This window comes from Pogona vitticeps, chromosome 2, assembly GCF_051106095.1.
Source record: "Pogona vitticeps strain Pit_001003342236 chromosome 2, PviZW2.1, whole genome shotgun sequence".
In the NCBI taxonomy this organism is placed as follows: domain Eukaryota; kingdom Metazoa; phylum Chordata; class Lepidosauria; order Squamata; family Agamidae; genus Pogona; species Pogona vitticeps.
Genome location: NC_135784.1, coordinates 186731928 through 186759633, shown reverse-complemented (window position 1 = coordinate 186759633; position 27706 = coordinate 186731928). Strand labels below are relative to the sequence as shown.

Below are 27706 nucleotides of genomic sequence, written 5' to 3'. Positions count from 1 at the left end.
AGAAGCTCCAGTCTAACTCCTCAAAGATGATGCCTTTCCCACACCTAGCTGTCAGGTTCTGTCCACTGTACGTCCTGCAACAATCCTTTCCATGCATAAATGAGACTTTCTTCCCAAGCTGAAGTGCAGGAAGGAGGAAAGGGGGGGCAGAGCTACCTTCTGGAAAAGTATACAGCTGGAGAAGATCAACTCTCCTTACTCCTAAAGCATTACTTCCAAGCTGTAGCAATCCCACATAAAACACAGCAATAGCTGCGGGTTCATTGACTATTTTCCAACTGCTGATGGACAATTAAAAAAACCACATTCAACATCACATTCAGTAGTAACTTCAGCCCTGGCTCAAGTGCTAATTCTCTATTTGACCAGCCAAACTGCAGCTTTAACCAAATAACGCCTGACAGAAACGTGGGGGTAAGTGGGTGGGGCACCGTCACAGGGAGGGCAAAGGACTCTTGTTAACAGAATTCTGTGCCATGACAACTCTTACATAAGGGAACAAGATGTTGCAGACCCTATTAAAACGCAAGACCAATAAAGAGATTCAAGAGACAAAAATCTACAGTTTGAAGACCATTTATTGAAAGCACAAACATTAACCTACAGAGATGCTTGGGTCCATTTAAAAAAGTCCTTGCTGGCGACCCATCATATTAGTATTATCCCAGCCAATTTCTGAGGAAGACCAAAGCAAATATTTCAGCACACAAACCACTGTTATCTGGCATTAGGAAAGCCATTACCAAAAATGGGCATTATGCTCCCTGAAGAGCAGATAAAGCAGTACCATGAATGGACAACTCAGGCTTCGCTATCTTCAAGTGTACATTGTGGTACACCATGGATATGAAGGAAAACGCAAAATGCAACTGCACTTCTGAAAAGGGATACTAGTAGCATCAATCACTCTTGCACATCCTCTTCTCCAAAAAGAAAAGAACAAGATCGAATCTTCTCCTCAATGGAGATCTGTCCTGACACAGATCACCTCCTATCCTTTGTCGTTGAGGACCCAAGTCAAACATCTTTAATCTCTCCAGTCCAAGGCCCAGGACAAATCCTCAATTGCTGAAGACCAAAATAGAGCAGTCTCAGCAGTTCAGAGATTAGACAAGTCAATCCTATACATATGTGTGTGTGCAGACACATGCACTCTCTCTCACACACGCACACACCAGATTCACTGCTGAATGCAACATCTTGAAGAGTTGGTTGTAAAAAACAATTATTTTCTCTCAAAGAGAAAAGCTAATGTAATTGGCACGGCTTCTGCTGGAAGTAGGAATTCTAGATCAGAAGCATGCCCTTTCCATAGCAAAGCAGTACTAGCCCTTTCTATCCTTAGCTGAGTACCAAGGCATCAAAGCTAAACTTTTTGCAACACTCCCTTTAGCAGTTACACATTTTCCTTCTTATCATCCCTGGAAGAAAAGCATGTAGAGTAACAGAGGACTGATATAAAGCTACCAGATAAGTCTTAGTGCTCCGAATTATTGTGGGTGCTTCTTAGGAGAAGAAAATTCAAAAGCAAGAGAATAAAGGCTAAAAAAAATCTTTCGACAGCAGAAGGGGCAGGAACATGCCTCATTCCAATCACACTAGCACCTGTTCCTAAGGCACCTCTGAATCGAGCCTAATGCAGAACGGAGGCCAAGGGCCAAGCCTTTTCCGGGTTAGAGTCCTTCCAACTCTAAATCCACCCTCCGCTATAAATAAAGGAGCACCTGAAGTTGATGTTGATGTTCTTCTTCTTCTTCTTTTGTTTGCCTGCTGCCTGAACAGCCCAATTTCTTCTACTTTCTCTTGTCCCAAATTTCAGCTTCCACAAATGGTGATCAGCATCCTAACTGCTCCCTCCATAATATGTGGAGGTACACTGCCCCCCTCCCTTACCCTGACTATCATTTAACCTATCTGTAGGGGGGCTAGGCAAAGTGGCAGAAAATTTTGGCGGTCCTGAGCTTTGGCAACATGGGCAGTCAAGTTCTTGGTTGCTATGTCCAGACTCTCCTCTTGTCTTCAAAGAGGCTTTTCAACATATACACTTGGAGGAAAGACACCACCAGCAACACACTCAGGTTGACCGCTGACCAGAAGTTGACTCGGCTTAGGTTGCTTTCTTGCAAATTGCGATCTCGTGCTTCAAACGCTCGTAGTAATGCCTGCATTTGAATGCTTCGCTCCAGACGGCTCTTCATGGTTTCAATAGATTCCTATAATTGTAAGAACAAAGGTTCAGCAGGGATTAATGTAAATAAGAAGCCAGGAAATTACGTTAGTGATGGACAAGCACAGAAGAATCAAGGGCTTATGAGGGAGAGAAAGACAGACTATAAAGACAGTCTATGGTTTAAATAAAATGCTACAATGTGACTTGGAACTGACTTCAAGAAACATTATTTCTGGAATAAATGTTAATCTTTAAGGACTCTGATCCACAACTATCTTCAATAATGAGCCAAAGGTATGTATTAGGCTTTTTCTAAATACCTGTTTCAGTTTTGGTATTGCATACCAATATACTAGTACTTTTTTTTTAATGAGATGTTTCACTTGAAGGAATGTTTGCTAATCTTCCCTGGTATTGTTGTTTACACTGTATTTCTAAAAAAATTAAAACAGGCTATACATTATCAACAGTTTTTAATTCATCAGAGTTAGGTAGAAAGTCGTCAGGGCCTCCTTGTGCCCAAAAGGAAGCCAACACACCTCCTATGTACAGCAGCTGCATCTGTCTCAGGGCCTTATACAAGTAGCCTTGTTGGCAGCTACTATAATCCAAAATGAGCAAATCATGTTTATCAATGCTGTTATATTTGGAAACTCGTCACAGCTGGCTCCCAAGAGGGGAGGATCTACATCCTAGCATGCAAGACTTCCATTGCTATTTCATTTCATGACATAAACTAAGAGCCCATGAATCCAAGAAATGTTTCCCCCGACAAAGCTTTCCGTCAAAAGGCACAAGTTATGTCTCTACATCTGTGCTGTGATGCTCTGCTTTGACTAGTTTGAACCAAGATTTTGCTCTCTCTTTTTTTTTTTCATTATAAAAATCTCAGATTCCCTCTTCAAAGTTTCTTCATCTTATCTCAGTTTGGGAACCAGTAGCTCAGAATACAAGACAGAATACAGCACAACTGTTACAGGCACTGCCTATGCCATTGCCTACATATTTGTCAGGACGGCAGTAAATTAGTTCATAACATACCAAGGTGCCTAATTGCTCACCAGACAACTACTGATTATAATTATGACCATTACGTAAGTAAGTAAGTAAGTAAGTAAGTAAGTAAGTAAGTAAGTAAGTAAGTAAGCAAGTAAGCAAGCAAGCAAGCAAGCAAGCAAGCAAGCAAGCAAGCAAGTGACTTCTCAGTCTTCCCCACAATCAGGATTTCAATGTAGTCGGGACTTGCAAGCCACGGCCACATCTCAGGGTTCTGCTTGGCAATCCAAGCCCACAGCAGGTGCAAAGCCAGAGCCAGTAGCTCTGAGCTATTGGGAAAGCGCAGAAGCTTGTTTCTACATTGCGGGGGGGGGGGGCGCACAACCCAACCCTGCATAGAACTGGAGAGGAAGCAATAGCTTGTCCTCGTCCTTTCAGGGGAAAAGTCTCAGGCCAATCTTTGAAGGTTGCCTGGCATGGGCTGATACCTTCCTGTTTGGTCAAATTAATGTATATTGTAAAAAAAAAGTTTCAGGCAGGTTTTGAAATGTCTGGTTCTACTCCCTGTCTAATGCCAGTGTTACAAAAGCTGCGTTTTGTCCCATTTCCCTTGGTCGGAGCACTCAGGATTTCTGAGTCTCCCCTGCCTCGTGGCCCACCTTGATATCTTCTATCTTAATGTCAAGCATTTCCTCTGGCTCAGCCACTTCCGCCCAGTGATTCAAGTCCTCGTCTTCCTGGGGGGTATCGAAGATTAGTTCAAAGAATACCAGCTTCTCTGAGATGGTGCTGAAGGAGTTGTCGAAGCACAGCTTATAATCACCGCCCTCTGTAGGCTCCACTCTGCAGGTAAAGGAGGAGAAAAAAACAGTCGCGAAGCTGAATCAAGACCTGAATGATAAAAGCATGTATTTTCACCTCAGTTGGACAAGGACAAGGCCAAAAAAAGAGGTCATAAGTACTTTTCTTTTTTACAAACAGATACATTGAAATGTTCCCATCTCTACTGCTTCTAAAGGCCCACAAGTGTAGGCAAATAAACTATGCTTTTGATCTTCCTACTAACATTCTGTCAAATCATATTTCAACTTAATATTGTCAAATCTTGATTGCAGCTTGATCGTACCTCTTTTTTTCAAAACGGAGTCATAAGCTTTTTGTTATCAGTTTTAATATTTCTATTTTCATTTTGTGTTTTCTATGTTATGAGATTGTCACCTGCCCAGAGTAGTGCTACGACACAGCAGGATGGCAGCAGGATACAAATGGAATAAAATAAAATACATAAATAAATAAATGAGCTTAGTAGATTAAGATAATATTCTAGATAGATCTTGATTTCAGCAGCATTTTAGGTAAGGTCCGTCATGATATTCTTACGGCCACAATAGGAAAATACAGGCTAGATGATGCTGCAGTCAAGAAACCAGCAAAATCAGGGATCTGGACAGGGGACAGATTGTATTTGTCTTCAAGGGATTGCCACTCTCAAATTGGCATTCACAGCCACACTAGACGCTGTTCCAAGATCTCTATTCAGAGTACGTTATGTCTCCCAAGACTGAAGGATGCCAACTAGAGGTTTTACCATTCATTTACACACACACGAGGGATGCAGATGGCGCTGCAGGTTAAACCACTAAGCCACTGGGCTGTTGATTGAAAGGTCAACAGTTCAAATCCGCACAACAGGGTGATCTCTCATTGCTTGTCCCAGTTCCTGCCAACCTAGCAGTTTGAAACCATGCAAATTTGAGTAGATGAATAGGTACTACAGTACCTTGGTGGGAAGATAAGGGTGTTCCAGGTCTAGCCATGCTGGCCATGTGACGAGCACCAGCCCCTAAAGTCAGACACACCTGGACTTCATTGTCAAGGGGAACCTTTCCCTTTTGACACATACAAATATAAATTCCCATGGTCAAGCAGGACTTTGAAGCCAAGCCCCATTGACTCCTAGTTGTTACTCCATTCAGTGCACCACCCTCCAGTTATGAACTACCAAACAGACCCTCATCCCATGTTCACTTTGTCAAATAAAGTACTGTACTTTACTTTATCCTAATCTTCATTTTATTGTATAATATTTGTCGGAACATCTCTCCCAGAAAGCAGCTACCCATTTCACATGCTCCTCCCAATCCACAGTGTCAAAGGTGGCCACTCCATGGGATGCTAGTAAAATATTAAACCATCCAACCAACCAACCGGTAATCTTAGAAGAGAACATAGTTTGTGCTATCATGAAGGGTCCCTGCACTTCTGAATTTGCCACTAATCTGCTGATGGTAAGGGCAACCATTCTCACGAAACAACATCCGTGCCAGCAGATCCAAAAGGCATTGCTGAGGCAACCCCATGAGGAAGGAGCAGCTTTACTCACGTGTGCAACCCATCGGATCTCCGGAACTCCTCGACCAGCAAAGCGCCCGACGGGCTCGCCAAGGAGAAATCCACGTCCAGTCCCGCCCCGCCAATCACCTGAAAAACACCCAAAAGGGAGGTTGGAAGGAAGACACCCGTGTCCGGCCACCACCACCACCACCACCCCTCAAGTGGCCAAGGGAGGCCAAGCTTGCCTCCATCAGAAGAAGCGCTGGGGCACAACAAGCGCCTCTCGTCCCGCCTGCGCTCGCTTGGGCAGGACTTGCACGCTGAGGAAGGGGTCCGCGCAAAGGCAGCTCCCACCCCATCGATCCGGTGGGCCCCTGTGGCTGCCACGCCAAGCATCTCCCCAGGCCCTGGCTTGCTCAACACACACACACACACACACACACACACAGAGTCACACCTGGTATTCGACTTCCATAGAGCTGTTGCCCGGCGCCACCTGGTAGAAGCATTCCCTCCTCCCGGCCGGCAGCAGGAAGGTGAACTCGGCGTCCTGTGGCAGGGCCGGGGGCCCCCCGACTGCCTGCAGGGATCTCCCGGGGGCCCCCCAAGCCAGAACCAGCAGCAGCGGCAGCCCGACCTCCACGGCGGCCGCGGCCATCACGCAGGTCTCGCCCTCCCATCCGGAAGGGGAACGGCTTGCTTGGGTGGACCCCGGGGAAGGGGAAACCCGCGGCCCGCCTCCGCTCTCGGGCGAGAGGAGGGCGGGGGCTCGGAAGGGAAAAGGGCGCGGGGTTTTTTTTGGGGGGGGAGTGGAATGATGTGGGGGGGGCGAAGCGCGCTTCCCGCAGGCGGAAAGCCTGGCCCTGCCCGAGGGTCTCCTCGCGAGGAGGAGGAGGCAGCATGCTGCCTGGGAAGCAGGCCTCTTTCCTGCCCCGGGTGCGCTTGACTGCATGGAGCGAGAAAGCCCCGCAGAGGCCGCGGTGGGCGAAGGCGAACTGACGCGGCCAGGCGGCCCTGTGAGGGAGACCTCCGTCGATTCCCCGGCCTTTCCGCCTTCTGTTTAATCATCACATAACGCACAAAACTGTACGACGATCTGCCTTCAGCCGCACCGTATGGAACACGAGTGTGCATTTTAACGATAGGAAACCGTTAAAAAAATGTGCCTGAAAAGTAGGCAGGGTTCGGAATGACCGGCTTTTGCCCCGACCCAGGCTTGACCCAAACATTTTGCTGCCTGAAGCACAGCAGCGGATGTTTCTCTCCATTCTCACGAAAATCCAGGAGTGCAGTACCTAAAGCCAGTGAAGTTCTTGTGGCCCCAAAGCAGAACAGGCAGCAAGGAAGTCAATAATAATAATAATAATAATAATAATAATAATAATAATAATAATAATAATAATAATAATAATAATAATAATAATAATAATAATAATAATAATAATAATAATATTGGCTGCCCTTTCCTGACAAACAAAATCTACTGCCAAAGGCCCAAAAAAACGTGATTAGATGTTGAAATCAAGGTAGAGTTCCAGAGATGTTGAAAGAAAGCCTATATTTACATCCTAGGTATAAACTCTTAGAGATGTGGGAAGCTATGACAATCAGCCATGGAAAGAATTCCCTCTTTCTAATGAATTTATCTTCATGTGTATTTATGTATTCATGCCAGAATACTGCAACATATAGAAAGATGGGATTCATATTTTTTTAAATACTAAAAACATCAAATAAGGATTCATATAAAATACAACAATAGAGGATAAATCTAAATCAATTGCATTATCTTTTCCTCCCAAGAGGTGCTGACACTCGAGGTGCTGGGTGGGAGATGGTATGCCATTGTACGCCTGAGACCAGATGCTGGGTAGATTTATTCATTTTTGCGCCAAGATTTACGGCCATTCTTTGGGATCTTGACTCCATTTGTACAATAAAGTCAAGTTAAGGTTGATGTTGTTCAGTGCCTTGGTGGGTCTTTTCCAATTGTCTTGAGTCACTGCGGCCAGCAGTCATATATGTTTCTGGAAGCCTTGGCTTCCCTGTCTGGTCATTCTGTGCACTGGCAGCTGATGACTAGAGCCAGGGATTGGGGCACATGCCAAGGTTCTGAGGTGAATCATTCCTGATTGCATTACGGAGTAAACTTGGCAGCCTTCAGCTGAACTGCTTTTTAGCAACAAGGCACTGAATTCTAATGGTGCTCTAGCCTTCCTTTTTGAAAATGAGGGTTCATATTCCCTCGGAAACCTTATGAGGTACATTAGGGTTAGTGCATGTGATTTAATGTGTATCAAGGTCACGCCATGAGTTTCAGTTTTGAAGAGAAATTCAAGCCCAGCCTATGTCTGTTACTGGATACAAGGTGTCTATCAACAGGCAATGCAAAGCAAGCGAGTGAGTGGAGGAGACTTCAGAGCATGGGTAGCTTTCAGAAACGATGGTTACATATTTTTAAACTGAACCAGGGTTCACACAAAGTTTGTCATCTTTTTATGACAGGCTACAGAGTAAATGAGCCTGGCTCAAGACCAACATTCTTTTCCTGCTGCCTTCAAACTTTCCCAGCATTATTGTCTTTTCCAGAGAATCTTGCCTTCTCATGATGTGCCCAAAGGAGGACAGCCTGAGTTTCATCATTTTTGCCTCCAGAGATAGTTAAGGCTTGGTTTGATCTAGGATCCACTTGTTTGTTTTTCCAACAGTCCAGGGGATCTGCAAAGTCCTTCTCCAGCACCATATTTCATTTTTTTCCTGTCAGCTTTCTCTACTGTCCAGCTTTCACTTCTATATATGGTGGTCAGGAATACAAGGGTGTGGATGATCTTTGTCTTGGTCTCCATCCTTACACTTTATTACCTTTTCTAATTCTTTCATTGCTGCCCTTCCAAGTCTCAGTCTTCTGATTTCTTGGCTGCAGTCTCCATTTGGATTGATGATTAAACGGGTATATGAAAACCTTAACAATTTCAGTTTCTGGGTTGCCTGCAATAAAGCTGCATAGTTCTTCTGTAGTTTTGATTTTTGTCTTAATGTCCAGGTGCAGTCCTGCTGTGTTACTTTCTTCTTTCACTAAAAGTCATTTCAGGTTATAGAATTTTTTTTTCTGCCATGTTTCTTCCTCCAATTTTCACTCCTCCTCTGTCTGAATCTGGTTTGGCTTTCCATGTGATCTGCATACAGATTGAACAGATTAGAGGATAAAATTCACCCTTGTCTGACACTTTGTTTATAGAAAACTATTCTGTCTCTTCATATTCTCCTAATGTTTACTTCTTGTCCACAATACAAGTTACACATCAGAACAATCAAGTGCTGAGGCACACTCATTTCATTTAGAACAACTCATAGTTTCTCATGATCTGCACAGTCAAAGACTTTGCTGTAATCTATTAAACAAAGACTGATCTTCTGAAATTATTTGATGAGATTCAGTAGACAGCAGTATTTGTTATCTGATCTGAACCCAGCTTGAGCATCAGGCATTTCTGACTCCATATAAGATAAAAGCATTTGTTGTAACACCTTAAGCATCAGTTTGCTTGAATGGAAAATTAGAACAATGGTCCTTTAGTTACTGTTCTCCTTGGCATCTCCTTTCTTAGTAATTGGAATGTACTGTACACTGAACATTTCCAATTTGTGGGCCATTTCTTTGTTTTCCAAATTTGTTGGCTTATACTTGTTAGGACTGATTCAATTTCTGTGCCTTGAAATAGTTCTACTGGTATGCCATCTATCTCTGGTGATTTATTTCTTCCCAATGCTTTCAGAGCAGCTTTCACTTCACTTCCTAGAATTGTAGGTTATTCATCATAGGATTCCTCCTCAAGGGAGTCTGCAATCCTTTTATCCCTTCTTTATAGGTCTTTAGTATATATATGTCCAACTTATCTTTATTTTCTCTTGGTCAGATAGTGTTGGTCATTCAGCATTCCTAATCTAGGTTGAACTTTCCCTTTGCTTTCTTGGATTTTCTGGGAAAGATCTCTCATTTTTCCTCTTTTGTTCTTCTCTTCTAGGTCTTTGCACTGGTTAGTGTAATAATTCTCTTTATCTTTATATGAGAGTAGCTAAAAATTTATTTAGGGTTCTAACTGTATTTATCTCACCTTTTACTTCTGCTTCTTGCCTGCCCTTTACAATTTTAAGTATTTTTTCCATCATCCTTTTAGGTTTTTTCTTATCTTTTTACTATAGGAATTGTCTTCTTGCTTTCTTACCTAATAATATCTTGAGTTCCAATCTGCAGTTCTTCTGATTCATGGTCAAGTGAATCAGAAGTAATGCAAATCTGTTTCTTATATAGACTTTAATTCATCAGGAGTGTTGTTTAAATTATATTTGAGCACTAGGATTTTTTAGGGTTCTTTTTCAGTTTTACTCTAATGTTGGATGTTACCACAGTCTGTTTCCAGTCTTGATTTGCCAGGGAGGATACAGTTTCTACACCTCTTGTTGCCAATTAAGTAACTCTATGAATTATTCTCCTGCTTTGTTTCTGTCCCATAGACCAAATTTTCCAACAACATTTGGTTCTGCTTTTCTCCTACTTTAGTGTTCCAGTCCTCTATGATCATAAGCATATCTTGTTCTTGTGTGTGTGAGACCAGGGGCAAGAGTGCTACTCCTCTCGCAGGAGTGCCGTCCCTCCCCCCTCACTGTGGAGAAGGAGATCCAAATCATGCCCATCTCTCCCCCTAAGAAAACGGAGCAGCCAGCAACAGATTCGGGAAAAGTAGAAAAGGAAATTCAAAAGTTGGCGGTTAGAGGAACTGGGGGAAAACCGGTGGGAACAGAGTGGAAGCCAAGGATGGAAGTAGAGGCGGGGGTAGCTGATATAAGGAGGAGAGAGGAACCTTTACCTCCAGGCTAGGAGTGGATCTGGGTGGAGGATCCCTGGACCGGTACATGGGAGAGATTAAGGGTCCTGAAGGAGGAGGCAGACTACAGAAGACAGAGGGAAATACCACACCATCCCTCTTATTTGGGAGAGGCTGAAGTGAAAGAGTAGAGAAGGAAGTTGAGGGAGGAGAAAGAAAGCGCAGAAAGAGAAGAGAGCCGAGTGGAGGGTGAGAGAAATGAGGGAGAGGGAGTACCTGGAGGACCCTGGCAGACCTTCACGCCTACCCAGGACCCCTTGTGGACCAATGACCAAGATGAAGACACCGTCCCCTTGTTGGAGGGCGAGGCGGGACTGGCACTAAACCCAAACTTATCTTTGAACTGGCCGGGACCTTGGAACTTGGGTGATACGAACCCTTTCAAAGGTGAAGACTGGAAGCCCCTTGCCGACCTGTTGTTAGAAGGAGATAAATGTTGGACTAATTTTGCAGACACCGGTTTCTTGTTAAATACACCAATAAATGTTACACCTGTTTCAAAACCATATAAATCTGTTTGTTTATTTATTTATTTATTTATTTATTTATTTATTTATTTATTTATTTATTTATTTATTTATTTATTTATTTATTTATTTATTTATTTATTTATTTTATTTTATTTTATTTTATTTTATTTTATTTATATCCTGCCTATCTGGTCGGTTAAGACCACTCTTCGGACGAAGAAAGGAGCTTGAAGTAGAACCCTCACAGTGTGCGATCAATTTCCTCCTGACTGCTTGCATAAAAGCTTTAAATTTCACCTTCTTCACCCTCTGTAGTTGAGCATACATTTGGAATGATGGTACAGTAATTTTGATAGGTTTTCTATACAGTCTGATTAATATTGTTTGGTCAGACCTTACATTATAGTTCCTAACTGCCTGTGCTACATCTTGCCTCAGTATTAGAGCCACCCCATTACTTCTGAGTTTGCTGTTTCTAAAGTAAAATATTCTGTATTTGTCTGATGAAAAATATCCCAGTCCAATCCACTTCAGTTCACTGACACCAAGCACTGCAGTGTTTTTATATTCAGTTTCTTGCCTTACACTTTCCAGTATTGGTTCATACAGTACTTCTCATGTTACATATTCCAATTGTATGTGTCGGGAAGCACATCAGCAACTAGACATCCTTTCAGCTTTAATCTGTTTGCCTCATTAGCAACAGCACTATTCGTATTTATCCTTTGCTCTTCCCAGTAGCTTATGGAGTGATTTCAGACTTGGGAGTCTCATCTTCTAGCACTATATCTTATTTCATTTTGGATGGTCTCATCATACGATTTTTCAAAATAAGAAAGACTGAGTTTATCATTGCTACCTTCTACACAATGCTAACAAAAGTTGGCTTGAGTGTCACCACTGTTGCCTTCTCTGCCAGTCTCACCTGTTCAATAGCTGCCATCACCATTTTCTTCTACTGATGTGGCTGTTACCCTTAAAGAGGGTGGATGCATTTTTGTCTGGTGTCTCAGCTGTGACTATTCCACCTGGGTGATCCTGCTAGAAGTCTAGAGTCATAATGGAGTGTGGCCTCCTGACGACATTGCTTTCACTTCACTAACATATTCAGACCCCTTTACCATGTTAAAACGTGCCCCCAAGAAGAGGTGAGGTGAACTAGCAAATAATATCTCTCATGCTAGTCAAGGAGCAGAGTACCCAGAGCCAGTCAACTTATTTTGTTCACCAAGGAAGAAAATTCCATAAGTGTCCTTTCCCTGAACTGTCAGTAAAAACACACACAAAAAATTATTTGTTTCCTTTTCATTATTTCTCAGATCTGATGCCTGTGATAGTTCCTTAGGAGTTCTGCAGCCTTGAAAATAAGGTTGCTCTTTTTTTTTACCTCATCTTCTCAGATTGTTTCCTCATAATCTAGGAGAAAGGGATGATCTTTTAGTTTTTGAAAGCATTTTTCTTTAATGGAACCGGGCCTACTTACATGCAGTGATGTAGTGTCAACTTTGAAAGTGCATGTGCTCAGCATGAAAATCACTAGAGCCTGCTCTGTTCCAGAACTGCAGGTAACTAATTGGTCTATCAACAAATTAGAAGCTTCTTAGGCATCCCTCAGTCTCAAAAGACCATGGTAATGGGCTCTGTATGAGTGCCCTCTCCAGCACACGAAGCCTGGGTAGGATAATATGGAGGATAGGCTGTTACCCAAGCAGCAAATCCCCCCCTCCATGTCGCTGAAATGGAAAAGCAAGAGCCAATACAACTGGTTCCAGCAACGTCACAGGAGTTGCCAAAGCGACATGAACTGCCTCCGGGACTCCGGCTCCGGATTTTGCCTCAAGGTTTACTCCTGAAGCCTTTTCCATCAGTGGATATAGCCACAAGGCAGGGCAGGTTTGAAATCAGAGTTTTCCTTCTCTTACATGGGCTGCCTTCCAAGGCTGACGAGCCCCAGCTTTCCGGTTTGTCATTCAGTGTCTTAATTTATTGTTAAGATATTTCAGTCAAAGTTTTCTTGGCCATAGTCTTGATCCTTCGAGTCCCAAAATCAAGGTCAGTTAGCAGAGTCAATAACGATGCAATATATATCTGGTCTCCTTGTGTTCAAAGTGGCTTACTTGCTGGGACATGAATATAAGATGACAGTTTCAGTTTGGTAAGATCCAGTAAGAAATCAGACCAGTCTCAAAATAAATAGCTTTAGAAGCAGGTCTTTTGTAAAGGACCATTTTTGCCCACTCTAGACCAAACCACTCTCAGATACTTGATATTACAGCAGGGATGGCTTGCAACAGTATATTGTTCCCGGGGAAATCCATGCACACTCCAGCCACCCTAAACATTGCAATGAAGCTCAGAGGAAACAGGGAAACCTAAAGAGAGTGGCAGAGGATGTTGTCATCCGTGCTAGTCAGAAAGCGCAACGCCTTGGACCTTGCGAGTCCTAGCTTCACGATGCCACTGCATGTGTGGCGCTAGCTCATCTGCTCTCCTCCCCACTATGTTTTACATTTGTGTCTACACAACTGTGCCTTTTTGGTCTCCCAGGCCTGGCCAGCATTCTGGCAACATTTGCAGCTGGGGACTGATTGAGGGGTCTGGTGCAAGACAGATGATAACAGTGCTGTTAATTGGGGGTCAAGACCACTTATCTGGATCACCGTCTTCCAGTATATTGGCTTCCTGTATGCAGTAGGTTTAGCCACTGTCTCTGCCTAAAATGGAGATGCACATCTAGTTGTATCCAGACGTAGGACGGGAGCAGGTGGAGATGGAGCCAAATTCATGCACAAGCTAAGGAAGCTGTAGCTTCTACGAGGGCTCTCTTAATGCATTATCTATTCAATTTCAAATTTTACATAACTGTTGGAATAATACACATTTATTTGCCATAGTTTGACATTAATCTTGGCATAGCTTACATCCTCGTTATATTCTCATCTGGTGCAGGCATGGTACAGACAATACAGGCAAGGTCCACTACATGATTATGGTGCACTTAATACAAACAGATGCAAACCTATGTTTGGGTTACTATAGATGCATAACTCTGGGAGGAACCAGTACAGCTGTATAAAAGTCCAGCATTTTAAAAATGATTTCTATTGTCACTATTATGATACATTCCCTGCATATGAGGGTGGTACTATATATACAAGGAAAGGTTAAAGGGCAGTTGAAGAAACCAGAGAGATGTTGCCACATATAGTATTTGGGGTAGTTACAGAATTGGTACACATTCTACATTTGTTGAGACATCACCTGTGGCAAGAAAGCTGTAAAGTTTAATGTGCCACAGGAAATAGAAACTTTCTGCTTCTCCATTCAGGGACAAATTGCAATTTCCTTCTTAAAACAGGAAACTCCACATGAACTCTTCTCCTTTTTGTTTCTCCTATCTTGTAAATAATTTCTGTTGAGGAGTTGTTTTTTCCCATCACTGCCCACAAAAGATGCAAGATGTTCCACAGTAAAATGAACATGAAAATTCTCGTCCTTCTATCTGGTATGTCTTCTCTTGTTTCGCCCTGTCACATATGAAAGAGCATTCTAGGTGGTTCTCTAAATAGAAGAGAGACGTTGGGAGAGGGGGAGAGAGCTTCACTATGGGCTTTTGTATATTGCTTAGTGGTCAAACAATGGTTGCTGCTGAGGTTATTTTTACATTTAGATTTTGGAAGTAATACATTAACTTTGGAGACGGCAGAGTAAGTAAACTGCTTTAGACTTTCTAGGCTGTAGGGTGAGTTCTAGCTAAACTAATGGGGTTTCTGAATTCTATTCAAATAGAAATGAGGCTACCATAATTTAGACATAGAGACAAGTATCCTGTTGCTAATCTCAAGGAGGGATTAAACCCATTGAATCATATTTATGTTTATGTACATCTTATGCCTTATGTTTGAATAAATCCTTTGGAGTGAGTGGGTTTACTAATGTTCGGATACAGGCCAGAGTTTGTAACAATTGTGAACTAAATAATAAATTAATATCAGATAAGGATTAAGGTAATAAAACATTTACTCCAGATAGAACTTTGTGTTGTGTACAAAGTAAAGAACTAAAGTTCATGCTGTTATTTCATTAAAACTAATAAGAGCATAATGATGAATAACTAAATAAGTTTTCTGCCCCTCCCCAGCATACACACTAGAAAATAACGGTGATAAGACCAGACTCTCTTTTGATGAGAGGATACCTGCAAAAGAATTATTAGATATTTCAATTGTTTAAAGCTGTTTTGAGTTAACAAGGTGCAGAATATTAACACTTGGTTAATATAAAGTTTGAATTGGCATGAAAGGGGGGAAATTAACATATGAAATCCTGAAGAAATACTTTATCGAAAGAGCTGATCCTTAAATAATAAACTTGCTGGCCACGTTTTTAGTCAGGGAGATTTCTAATGTTTTGTGGCATTTTGAGAGGAATTCATTTACGAGAATATCTTGTTATATCACTTAATCTGATAAATCCAAATTGTAGCTATGTATACTTCATACACCTAAAACCAAAGATGGCAGACAAAATGGTTGACACCAATCCTGAGAAACAGCAACATACTCCTGGAGCCACAGTGTTCATTCAATTCTGATAAAATTGTGAGAACAAGCTGATATAAAGTGTAATATTTGTGTCAGTTTAAACATGACAAAATGGTGGTCAGTTGAAATGTATTTTTTATTTTCCATAGTGTAAAAAGTTCATCACAATTCCAGCATATAGTGGAAAAGTAATAATTAGAAGTAGAAGCAGTCATTCTGAACATGCTCTTGGGATGAACAGATGAACAAACCACTAAGGTTAAATATCTGACAACCCAAAATTTCTTTTCTTTGAAAATTATGGTGGATCAAATATTTTCTGTCCAGAGTTGAATATCTAGATAAATATCTAATCTTGCTATAGAAAGGCTATCTATCTTGGTAGGCATGTTAGTCTGTTGTATCAAAAAAGAAACCACGTGTCTTATAGCATCTTGAAGAATAACTTGTTTTAATTTTCCCTCAGTTTTCGTGAGTACAGGAAGGGTGCTTGGACTTGTGAAAGCTTATGGGAACTAAAAACAGTTAATGCTATTAGACCTCTGGCTTCTCTTTTGGTATAGAAAGGATTAGGAAAACCTTTCTTTTTTTCCAGAATATACGTTCTTTTAAATTATTTTGATAGAAGAACCTAACGAATGCCTATTCTGAACGTCCATTTCTTGACTCCTCGTTCCTTTTGATCTTTTAGGTTCTTTGATGGCTTCGAGTCTATTTCCTGCTCCACTTATTTTGCTAGGCACTGTTTCGGATTGCCCCATTGAAGGAGAATCTGTCGATATAGCTTGTTATGCACCCGGGGCTTTTATGGATGCTTGGTTCTCTTTGTTCAAGGATGACCAGACTCGGGCAGTGCAGACTCTGCCTGCTGCAGAGACCCACCACCATGTTATTTTCATTCTGAAGAACATCACTACCAGAGATAAAGGACAGTACAGGTGCCAATATGGTCTGTTCAATAGAAGTGAATTCAAGTTGTCTCAGTTTAGCCAAATCCTACAGATTCCTGTGGGGGGTAAGTCATTTCTCAAGCTGGAAGAGCTTATTATTCAAGGGAACAGTCAAGGACTGCACATGATGTTGAGAAACCATGATTCATAATATATGGCCTATAAATGTCCTTTCTCATAGAATACTGGTATGGCTGAGCTTTTGTAACACAAAATGTATAAAGAAAGCAGACAGCCAGTCCATCCTGCAATGAACTGCAGGAGTCTCATGAACAGGGGGCTGGGTATTCCAAATCTGAAAAATTATTATTCCGCTTACCAAATAAGGCAACTAATCTGAATTATTAATAATAGATAGGTACCTGGTTGTCCATTAAATTCGAGAGATTGAGCTAGAAAAAAAGGGCATCCTTTTATCTCAGTCCATTGTTCTTTAATTCTGATTAAGTTAACCCAATTTAAAAACTGGAAGGACTGTATCATTTGAATGACCTGTAATTGTAGAAAAAGAAACAGCCCAGTCGTCTTTTTGTTTCAGAGTGTGCCTTCACCACTTTTTCACCAAAAGATCTCCCCAGGTCAAAAGGTAAGCAGTTCAGATGTCCAACTCAAAGAGGTTTGAAGACATAAGCTGATTAGGAAACACATTAATGGGCAGGCAAGGCCACTGTAGGAAGGGTAGAGTAAAGAAGCATGACAATTCAAATGGCTAATCTGAAAACAAATGCTTTGGAGCCTTTTATTGGGAGACTGAGCTAGAAATGAATGAATGAATGAATGAATGATGATGATGATGATGATGATGATGATGATGATGATGATGATGATGATGATGATGATGATGATGATAATAATAATAATAATAATAATAATAATAATAATAATAATAATAATAATAATAATAATAATAATAATAATAATAATAATAATAATAATAATAATAATAATAATAATAATAATAATAAAGCCATCCTTTTGCTCTCAGTCCATTGTTCTTTAAATCTGATAAGTTCACCCAATTTAAAAACTGGAAGGACTGTATCATTCAAATGACCTGTTTGTTGGTCAGTGTCATAAGACAGCAGCTCATTTTAGGGAAGAAGTAAGAGAGGGCTGGCAAAATCCATAGAAACAAAACAAAACAAAATCATGTGGCACCTTAAAGACTAACTATTACATTTTAATGTGAGCTTTTGTGGACACATTCACTTCATCAGACATATGGTTTTTGGGTTTGTTTTGTTTTGTTTTATTTCTTTGGACTTTGCCTGATATGCTTGCACAGACTAACACAGCTACCTCTTCTAAGAGAGGGCAGGTTTCAGATGTCAGAGTTTACATCTCACTCTGTAGTGAAAACTCAGGCAACTTGCCCTTTGTCTTCAAATCATTGATCTTTTTCTCATTGGTCTTTTGATGACTCTCAAACTAGAATTTATAGCATTCTGATTGATGTCCCTCGTGGAAGTAGGAAGGGAGCCAAATTAGGCTGTGGTCACGCTAGTAAATTTGACTCGATTTCTCTTCAGACTTTTTAAAAATCAGATCATATGGTGTATAAACTGGTGGCTGTGATCACATGCACTGAATGGAAATGGATTCATTTCTGATTATTTAAACCATTTTTAACTACACTGCTGAAACCAACTAATTTCCTTTCTGTTTTAGGAGCATGCTGTTCTTAAAAGGTTTTTGTTTTGTTTTATTTTTTAAAAGTAAGTCATACATCAATAAATCGAGTGTCTAGGAGGTGCCACCTGGTGTCATAATAGTCACTAGAAACCAGAGGGAAAACATCAGAGAGGTGAACGCAGCCAATTAATTATGAAAAAAAATAGAATGGGGAAAAGGCTTCCAGATCCTTTGCAGGCTGCTGCTGCTGCTGTTGGTGGTGGTGCAGGGCCCATCCTCCATGAAGAGACATGCCCACTCTGCAACCACTGGTCTTGTGCTGGCCCGCTGGCTCCTTTATTGGCTGAATGGAGAGAAGGGGGTAGGTGGTTGTAATGCCAAGTGTATTGATAAAATGATGCAACAATAAACATTCTAAGAAATAACGTTAAACAGTTGTAAAGAAAAAAATTGTGCCCCTGCCACCTAAAATCCGTAGACATAAATTAAAACAACAGCAGTGTTCAACATCCATGAAACCACATGGAATTGATTCCATTTTAGAAGCCAGTTATTTTAAAAAGTACCTGCTGGCCAGTTGGAAAAAAAACCCCTCACTTTGCAGCCCATATAAATCAATTTCAGTCTTGCATTGTGTGAACAATCAAATATTAATTGATTCAAATGACACTTAAATGTGGTTCATATACTGCCAGTGTGACCACAGATTTAGTGTGGGAAAAGGAACTTGGAATTTCTGTTGATGACTGTGTAATGATCAACCATGGAAGTAAGATTATGATTTAACTAAAGTAAGATTAATGATTTAACAAAAGAATATAGCAGATGTGAAAATTAATTTTAAATTAAAATTAAATAAAATTTATGTGGGATAACTAGGATAAAATACATGAAGCACTGACTGCAAAGTAACCACATAAAATAGCTAGTTGTCTGTATCATCTAGAGATATGAAGCACTTATCCAGAGAGACCACATATAGAGATGTAGCAGTCTTGGGATTCTATACTCAGATGTGTTTTAGAGAGAAAGTGTTTGTTCAGTTCTGAGAGATCATTCTGGCTTTTGCAGTAGTGGAGGGATCAGTTTTCGAAAGTCCATATTGTATTTCATATTTGTATACTTGTAGAAAAAGAAACATCCCAATCATCTTTTTGTTTCAGAGCCTACCTTCACCACTTCTTCACCAACAGATCTCCCAAGGTCAAAAGGTAAGCAGTTTAGATGTCCAACTCAAAGAATCATGGAAAGTGATTGAGAAGCACATCAGTGGGCAGGCAGGACCGCTGTAGGAAGGGAGGAGTAAAGAAGCATGAAAACTCAAATGACTAATCTGAAAACAAACACTTTGGAGTCCTTTATTGGATCTGCCCAAGACTTGGGGTGGGAGGGAGAGAGAGGTGGAGGAAAGAAACATCGAACTTGCACTAACTGACCTCCTGCCTCTATTTCCAGATTCCATTTCTTGGGTGGTCCCCACTGCTGTGAGTGTGGCTGGAGTCCTGCTTCTGGTTTTGATCCTAGTGGTGGCCATGGTAGCAACTGGACGCTGTACGTGGAATGCAGAAGCTATGTTTCTCTGATCTTTCTACTTAGGAGTGCAGGCCAGCACAGTTGAGGTCTAGAATGTGCCTATTTCAGTGATACAAAGAAGATAATATTTTTGAACCGATCACTTTTCTTTATATTTATTAGTACGTAAACAGCAGTGCCAAAATTCATAAAGCTATACCGAGTTCTTTGAGTTAAAAAACAATAGTGTATTCCCTATAGTTGCCAAATTTATACTGGTCTCTAGTGTTCTTTTCATCCTACTACGCTCTTTCGGCAGAAGCAGAGCATGTCTTAGAAGATGTGTCTGTAAACTGTAGTCACTGGGAAACAGACAGCATCAGAGGAGAAGCAACAGACCCAACAAGTCTCTTTCAGTAGCGAGACTTTTTCAAGATGCACAGCTAATTGCTGGACAGGGCTTTAAATGTTCTCTTTTAGATGGGATTCCAGGAGTTGTAGTCTAGATTAGAGAAGATAAACTTTTCTAAGTGCTGCCTCTGGAGCATCATCTTTATCTGCTCTTTGTTTGCTAACCCATCAAAATTACAATTCTTAGCTGGAAATGCCAGACCCTGGGTCTCCGTTTCTGTGGTAAAGCTATATAAGGATTTCTCTTTCTTTAACAGTAAAAGAGAGAAGACAGAAGAAAAGGTGAGGACACTTTACTCTTGTAACATTTCTACAAACCTCAGTCGAAATGAAGCTTTTCAGAGTGTTCCACAAGGGTGGAGAAACATCTGCCCAGCTGGAGTGCAGAATGATTGTGAGAGGAGACAGTAATTTTGTCCTTGTGCCTGCTACTTCTGAAAGACTGGCTTTGAAGAAAATTTTGCACAGCTAGGATTAGCTATGAGGGAAGTCCTAACCATTAGTCTCTCTGGTGGCAAGTATAGGAGACGTTGCAAAATTCACATTCCTATACAGCTCTGCTGGGAAATCAGGTCTTATCCTACAGTGTGAAAAGACTACCCCCTATCTTTGGAACAGACGTGTATTCTGGTGTTGCATAATATTCTTAGTTATTAGTTTGACGTTTTCGTTTGCTTAGGGAGATGGATTCCTGCTGGACAGAAACAAGCTACCCTACAACAGGTGTGTAAAACATAAGTGTAAGTACCTGTTAGCACTGATGACAAATTGTGCTCTTATTTTATTTTGTTGGATGTAAGTATAAAGGTTTACAGTTACAGTTCCCCCAATATGAAAAACGGTTCTATAATGTATGAGTGAAATGCTAGTCTAAGACTTCTCCCATCTCCTTTTCCAGTAAGTATTCAGATCTATAGGGCCAATCTGCCGAAGAACTTGAGATTCAATTTCAGAACTGTGTATGTCAGGTCCAAGAGTCATAGACACAGTATGAAAACAATAAAGTGCTATTTCATTGTTTATCAAGGTGCCATGTTAAATGCTACAATGCTTGTGTGACTCCGATGTTAGTGGTTCAGTAATTTTATGCACACTGTTTTTTTTCCTCAGAGATATCCTTTGATAACTACATGTTCACTGTTTCAATGGTAAGTTATGCAAAAAATCCAGGACTAAAAATCCTTTTGCTTTAAGCAGTGACCTTGGAGGGCAGGCAATGAATAATCAAAGACTGTGCAAATGATGCCCCATGCAATGCAAGTAATGAACATTTCCTTGTGATTTGGCTCTGTATGGAACTCAGAGCAGAAGCAGTCATTACTGACAGTCTCTTATTAGAAGAGGGAATCATTAAACTGCTCAAAGTGTCCGAGTGCACAGCAGGAACCTTACTCTGCTTGTATAACTTCCAAACTAGCTTGCTTTGTTTTGTGATTGGTCTTTAGAATTTACCCGCAAGATTCCTTTGAAGTCTGACTTCTCAGACACGAAAGCCTGCTGGAATCATGTTTCTCCAACACTAACCTGCTATCGGCTCTAACAATGAGCTATCTATAGTGTCTGTTTATGCCCTCATTGCCCTCCCCCCACCAGTTGTTTTGTCTCCTTCATTTCTGCCCATTTTGACCATTTTATCTCACAAGAAACCAGACAAAGAAGCTGTAGAGAACCAAAGCACCTGGATCTCCTTAGCCATGGCTGCAAGGCTTTCCTCTAGCAGTTCCGTGGAAAAGCCAGCCTTCTGTACCTTCAGAATTCCAGAATGACATCCTGGTACCTCTACATCAACACCCGACACATCATTCCTACCGCACCAAGGGAAGCAAGGCTCATTGGATGTTCCTGCCAGATGCTCTTTCTTCATGGTGTTATCATCTCTCATCTATTTATGTATTGCCTGTTATCACCACCAATTATATATACTGAACTTGAGTCATACATGCTGAATGTGGGTCACTTTGTTTCATACTTCTGAGACGTCTCCCAGGAATTTTGGTTGGGATAAGTAAGAAACACAAGAATGAAGATGGATTCAAGAATTACCGTACTCCGTTCTGGAACTATAAAGATAGGAAGGAAGGAGGAGCGCAATCCTCATAAGTGACACTATTGTCTACATTTCAAAGTAGACTAAAAGTACTCTTTTTTTGCCTTTATGCCCTGAAAGCAAGCAACTATTTTAATTACATAATGTTTAACACTTTTCTTTAAAGGCCATCAACCCAATTGTCTACACTACGTTACCAAGTAACGGGAAATTCAGACTAGGTTTGCTGGACTGAAAGCTGAAAAGAATTTGGTAGCAGTCTGAAGATGAACAAATACCTCTCTTAAAGTGCCAAAAGGCTATCAGATACAAGCTGTTCCTCAGTTGACAGACACACATGTACAATGAAAAAACACAGATAAACACTGGGGCTAAAAACAACAAAATACCAAACTGCCACGGGAAAACACTGTGAATACATAAAACTGCTGTGCTGCAATTCATGAGCAAATCCAGATTCCAGTCCCGTTAAAGCAGACTGAGAGCATGTTCAGACAGGTGGGGTGGATTGATCTGCTCTGTTTTCTGGCATACACAAGTGGAGTAAATTTGCTCCAAATTGCCCCCAGGGCACCCCAGCCTGCCCCTTTTCGAGTCCCTATCAGGGTCTTCTACTTCTTCGATTCAGGTTGGTGTGCTCTAGAACTCAACTACAACACCAAATTCATTGGGATTTGCTCCACTTATAAAGCAGTTGAACCTGAAGTAATGTTTGCTGCCTACGTGATGCAAATGCTGGTTCGAATCCATCTGGTGCTTTTTGCTTGCAAAGCAGCATCTCTCTCTCTCTCTCTCAATCTCTCTCTCTCTCTCCTGCCTAGGGACTTCTATTTTGTTTCTTGCTAGAGGGATTCAAAGGGACTTGTTTCTTTCTGGATACAGTGGGGTCTTGACTTAAGAACGGCTTGAGTTAAGAACATTTTGACTTAAGAACCACTCTCATAGGAAAATATTGACTTGACTTACATACTTAGATTTGAGTTAAGAACTGAAAAAAAACCACGTGGGAGGCAGGGAAAGTGCAAAATTTGAACTTTCAGTTAACTGTTGGCCAGTGAAAAGGGTGCCTGTCTGCTTCCTCACTCCTCCCAGCGTTTAGAGAGTGGATTGGGAGACAGTCTTCGGACTGCCTGGTACTGGACTGCCTGGACTGTATTTTCCCTGCCTTCCCTGAACCTTTCTTGACCTAAGAAAAAAAGAAACAAAATATCCCCCTCTAGTGGTCGAAGGCAGAATAGCAGCTTCCCATTAGTTTCTATGGACGGAAAAGAGCAGATACGGATCAAATGGTTTTCAATGCATTCCTATGGGAAATGCAGATTTGACCTGAGAACTTTTTGACTTGAGAACCGCCTTCCAATACAGATTAAGTTCTCAAGTCAAGACCCCACTGTATGTGTAAAGATGGGAGATAGTGTGTCTGTAGAGGAGGAGTGGGGAAGAGCAGAAGGAGAAAGACCAGCCGTGAAGAAAGAGAGGGAGGCAATAAGAGTGGGGACTGTGGTGCATATGACTAAGGGGAAAGTAGGGGAGGGGGAAAGAGAGCGAAAAGGAGTCTCTCCTTCGCCACCTTTATCGCACTGTGGAAAGGCATCTGGCTCACCTCTTGCTTGCCTGCATGTGTGTGGATAGTTTCTGTCTGAGGAAGTGCATGTGAAAAGAAAAAAAAGTGGGGGGGGGTTCATTAAGTGCAGGAGTGGATTGGCAGGGGGCAGAAAGAGGGGTAGTAGAAAGAGAGGCGTGAAACAGTGGTATAAAAATGGAGGGACCAACTGAGGTTGGGGAGGAGAGGCAGAAAAAAGAAAAGTAGAGGGCAGTTTGCCCCAAGCATAGAACAACAGACAGACTCTTGAAGGGAGGTGTGTTGGGAAAGTGTTTGGAGTTTGTTGTTCGCTGAATTGTTCATGTGTGAAAGATGAACTCCCAATTCAACCAGAATGCCCAGGATGAGCATTGATTTATGATTTCAGACATAAAGGCTGCCAGATTGAAAGAGAGGCTTTGCCAAAGCTGCCAGCACTCCTGATTTCAGTCTTTGGTGTCACAGAGTACATAATAAAGAAGCTGCTTCAGGATGTTAGCAAACTGAAACACTTAAGAAAACAAAGAAATACATTTTGTTTTTCTGGAAAATCCAAAGAAGAAAAGAAAAAACATAAAAATAAAAAGACAAAAAAAACCATGTGGCACCATAAAGACTAATTATTCTATTAAAACCTGAGCTTTCATGGATCGAGTCTACTTCATCAGACATATGAAATAAAATGAAATATGGAATTCACAAGTAAAACATTCAAAACATATATTGGCTTTAAGAGTATGGAGTGTGTGGTTACATCTCACTTGCATTAATTTATGACCTATATTTGGTGGTGTAAACATTCCCACAGGCGACAGAAAACACATAACAAGGCAAGAGGGAGAGAGGGGGAAAAATGGGGGAAAGGGGGTGGTGACAGTATTGTGAAGACCAACCATGAGCAGTAACAGGAATAGAGGATATGAGGCAAAGCTCAAAGAATTAAAAAAAGGGGGGGAACACACACACACACACACACACACACACACACACAGACAGACAGACAGACACACACACACACACACACACACACGCAAAAGCATACATTTGGTAATGACCTAAGTAAACCTAAGCTTATGTTTGATCCATTTAAATGGCTACCCATCATGAGTATAAATTTTTGTCTCAGTTTTTCCCCACTGTATTCTTGTTCTGTAGTGCTTCTTTCCCAGAATAACACCTTTCATATATTCTGAAGTGTGTTTTGGTAGATTGAAATGGTTGGAGACAGGTTTCTGTGTACTGTAGTTTATGACGTCTGATTTGTGGAACAAGTGAAGGCGCCCTTGATGTTGTGCGTGACATTGTTAGGTTCTGTAATTATGTTACCAGAATAGATGCTGGGGCAGAGTCGGCATCTGGTTCTGTGACATGGTTTAGTCCCCATGTCTGTGTTATAGTTGTGTGGTCCATTGTGTGTTAGTAGTTGTATTGTTTTTCTTTTTTCCTTCTCTTTTTTTGGTGGGGACTTGGCTGTTGCATGCAAAAGAGAGGTGGAAAAGGTGGATGAAACTGGAAGGCAAAGGGTGGACAGAAAGTTGTGCGTGGTGCAGTGTTAAAAATGTCTTTTATTTTAACACTGACTTAGAGATCTTTTGGAGAGGTCTCTTATTTGGATTCACATACTCCCTTTCTTTTTAAACTTGCTTTGCACCCGCCTAACAATCCCCAAGTCATTCTTGTCTTCTTCTTCTTCTCCTTTTCCTCCTCCTTTCCCTCCCTCCCCCTCCCCCTTCTGTCTGTCTGTCTGTCTGTCTGTCTGTCTGTCTGTCTGTCTGTCTGTCTGTCTGTCTGTCTGTCTGTATGTATGTATGTATGTATGTATGTATGTATGTATGTATGTATATGTACAATACAAGGTGCAAAAAGGGAGGGTCCCTTTCCACTGGCAAGACTGGGAAGCATGGAAGATTGCAAACCCCTCTTCTCTGCATGTCCCCTTCCTTGGAGTGCTTGTTCTTGTGCAGCAAAAACCAAGCCTTTGGTTTCTTTCTTTAGGGTCCCCAGTTTTAGCCATGGCCATGTTGACTTATTATCATGCTTTCCATCAATATTTCTCAGGTGTTGTCCATGTAGTGGTTTATTTTTCCAGCTGTTTCATTTATTTTCAAATTGTTATTTCTTATATTGAGCCTTTGTTGTTTTCAAAATATTCTCCATGTTCACTGCTTGAAGTAATTTTTCTCTGCTTGTACTGATATAATTTAGGCTTCTTATTTTCCTCTTCTACTACCTCCTGTATTTGCAGTAATCCACAGCCTTTGATTTTTCAGGGTAAATATCACTTTTTGGTGATATCTATCCACATCACTTTAGGATGTAGTGTATGATGCATGTTCATTAGTTTCTGTATTTTTCGATCCAATATCTTCTAATTCATTTTGAGTCCAATCTCTTGTTCCAGCTTGGTCTCTAATTACTGGAACAGTCCATGTGTTTATGGCTTTGATTGTATTTCCACCATTTAATTTTGATTTTAAGATTTTTTGCAGCATTTTGATATATTCCCTTTCTGTCAGTTCTTTAACTTTTGTGCTATCTGCTTCTTGTATACCAAAGTATTTATAATTTTCATCACTTCAGAGTGATTTTATAATATTGCCATTTTTAACTCTATTCCATCTAGTTTTTGGATCTTGCCATGGTATATAGGCAGAATTACATATTTGTCAATTTTGGATAGCATCACTAAATATTTGCACTGTGTTTAGCAGTAATTCTATCTCCATGGAACTTTTTGCATATAGTTTTATGCCATCCGTTTATGAGAGGTGATAATTTTTTCTGCTTGTTCTGAAATATTGTAGCCCAATCCAGTTTTATTTGGAGATTAGTGAAAAGTTAAACAGCAGTGATGACAAAGAATCTCCCTGAAATATTCCTGATGCTACCTTCCCCAGTTTCTTCACCATGGGCCATTAAGACAGTTTTCCATATTTCCATGTTTTCCTGGAGGAACTTCTGAATGTTTTTACTAATCCCAAGCACTTTTAGACAGGTGTTAATCCAGCTGTGTGGCGATGAGTCAAATGCCTTTTAATAGTCTATCCAGGCCATGTGAAGGTTTGTTTTCCGTCTTTCTGCATTCGTCAGTATCATTTTATCAAGAAGCAGCTGATCTTTTGTGCCTCTTGGCTTTTTAAAGTTCCCTTTCTCTTCAGTTGGGTATAGGGAGTTGTTGTCTTCATCATCATCATCATCATCATCATCATCATCATCATCATCATCATCATCATCATCATCATCATCCTTGGAGAAGGTTCCACACACAGGGATTTGTAACACTGGCTTTCTCATGAGCAGGTTTACCCATTTTACTTCTGAGCAAGGTTTACCTAGTTTACTCACAAATAAGATCGCAACAGCAGTGGAGGACATGATGGCACAAGGGAAAATATTGGGGTGAAGGTTCGAAAGATGGAGGAGAAAAAAGCCTTCTTTTCCCACATTCCTCTACCACTGAATAATTCTGTAAGGGAAATTTTTGATTAAATTTGTAGCTAGCATATATATATTTAAACTCTCATTTTAAAAAGCCAGGAAATTTAATTCTTGGGGTGGAAAAACCTCTGATTTATGAATGTGGGATACTGTGCTTCTGAACCCACAATTCAAAAAGTCACAATATTGTGCCCACATTGCCAGCAGGAAAAAGGAGCACAAGACATGGCAGCCTTAGTCAAGAAAAACTGAGGCAGGTCAGGCCACAGAAGCTAACAAACTCATCCTCACAGAATACTTCTCAATAAAATACAGAATGTTGTTGTTTAGTCATTAAGTCATGTCCAACTCTTCGTGACCCCATTGACCAGAGCACGACAAGCCCTTCTGTCTTCCACGGCCTCCCGGAGTTTGGTCAAATTCATGTTGGTTCCTTCGATGACACTGTCCAACCATCTCGTTCTTTGTTGTCCCCTTCTCCTCTTGCCTTCACACTTTCCCAACATCAGGGTCTTTTCCAGGGAGTCTTCTCTTCTCATGAGATGACCAAAGTATTGGAGCCTCAGCTTCAGGATCTGTCCTTCCAGTGAGCACTCAGGGATGATTTCCTTCAGAACGGATAGGTTTGTTCTCTTTGCAGTCCAGGGGATTCTCAAGAAAACACAGAATAGTGTTGAATTAAATATTGCTACAACTTCATTTTCCCATTACTAGTAGTATCATCTAAAGCCTCT

General features: G+C 41.1%; 2 protein-coding genes across 5 annotated transcripts in view; one reads left to right on the top strand and one right to left on the bottom strand.

The window, feature by feature from the left end:
* Positions 1-560: 560 nt before the first annotated feature.
* TMED1 (transmembrane p24 trafficking protein 1) lies at positions 561-6271 on the bottom strand. The gene is made up of 4 exons (XM_020791690.3): positions 5958-6271; positions 5550-5647; positions 3826-4009; positions 561-2213 (listed from the first exon to the last, which is right to left on the bottom strand). Exons 1-4 carry the CDS (start codon positions 6156-6158, stop codon positions 1995-1997), a joined length of 702 nt encoding a protein of 233 aa, XP_020647349.3. The 5' UTR covers positions 6159-6271; the 3' UTR covers positions 561-1994.
* A 681-nt stretch (positions 6272-6952) lies between these two features.
* The window catches only part of C2H19orf38 (chromosome 2 C19orf38 homolog), a 25145-nt gene continuing 4391 nt past the window's right edge, over positions 6953-27706 (top strand). The window contains exons 1-9 of one of the 4 annotated variants that reach the window (XM_078386684.1): positions 6953-7026; positions 16092-16415; positions 16889-16936; positions 19146-19193; positions 19438-19533; positions 20163-20187; positions 20585-20628; positions 21016-21053; positions 21549-21843. In XM_078386684.1, the coding sequence (XP_078242810.1) occupies positions 16100-16415; positions 16889-16936; positions 19146-19193; positions 19438-19533; positions 20163-20187; positions 20585-20628; positions 21016-21053; positions 21549-21671 (738 nt within the window). In that variant the 5' untranslated portion in view covers positions 6953-7026; positions 16092-16099 and the 3' untranslated portion in view covers positions 21672-21843. Of the gene's footprint in view, positions 7027-14153; positions 14362-16091; positions 16416-16888; positions 16937-19145; positions 19194-19437; positions 19534-20162; positions 20188-20584; positions 20646-21015; positions 21054-21548; positions 21844-27706 lie in introns of those variants that run through there. The other 3 variants (XM_020791554.3, XM_020791560.3, XM_072991649.2) reach the window with 3 other exon arrangements.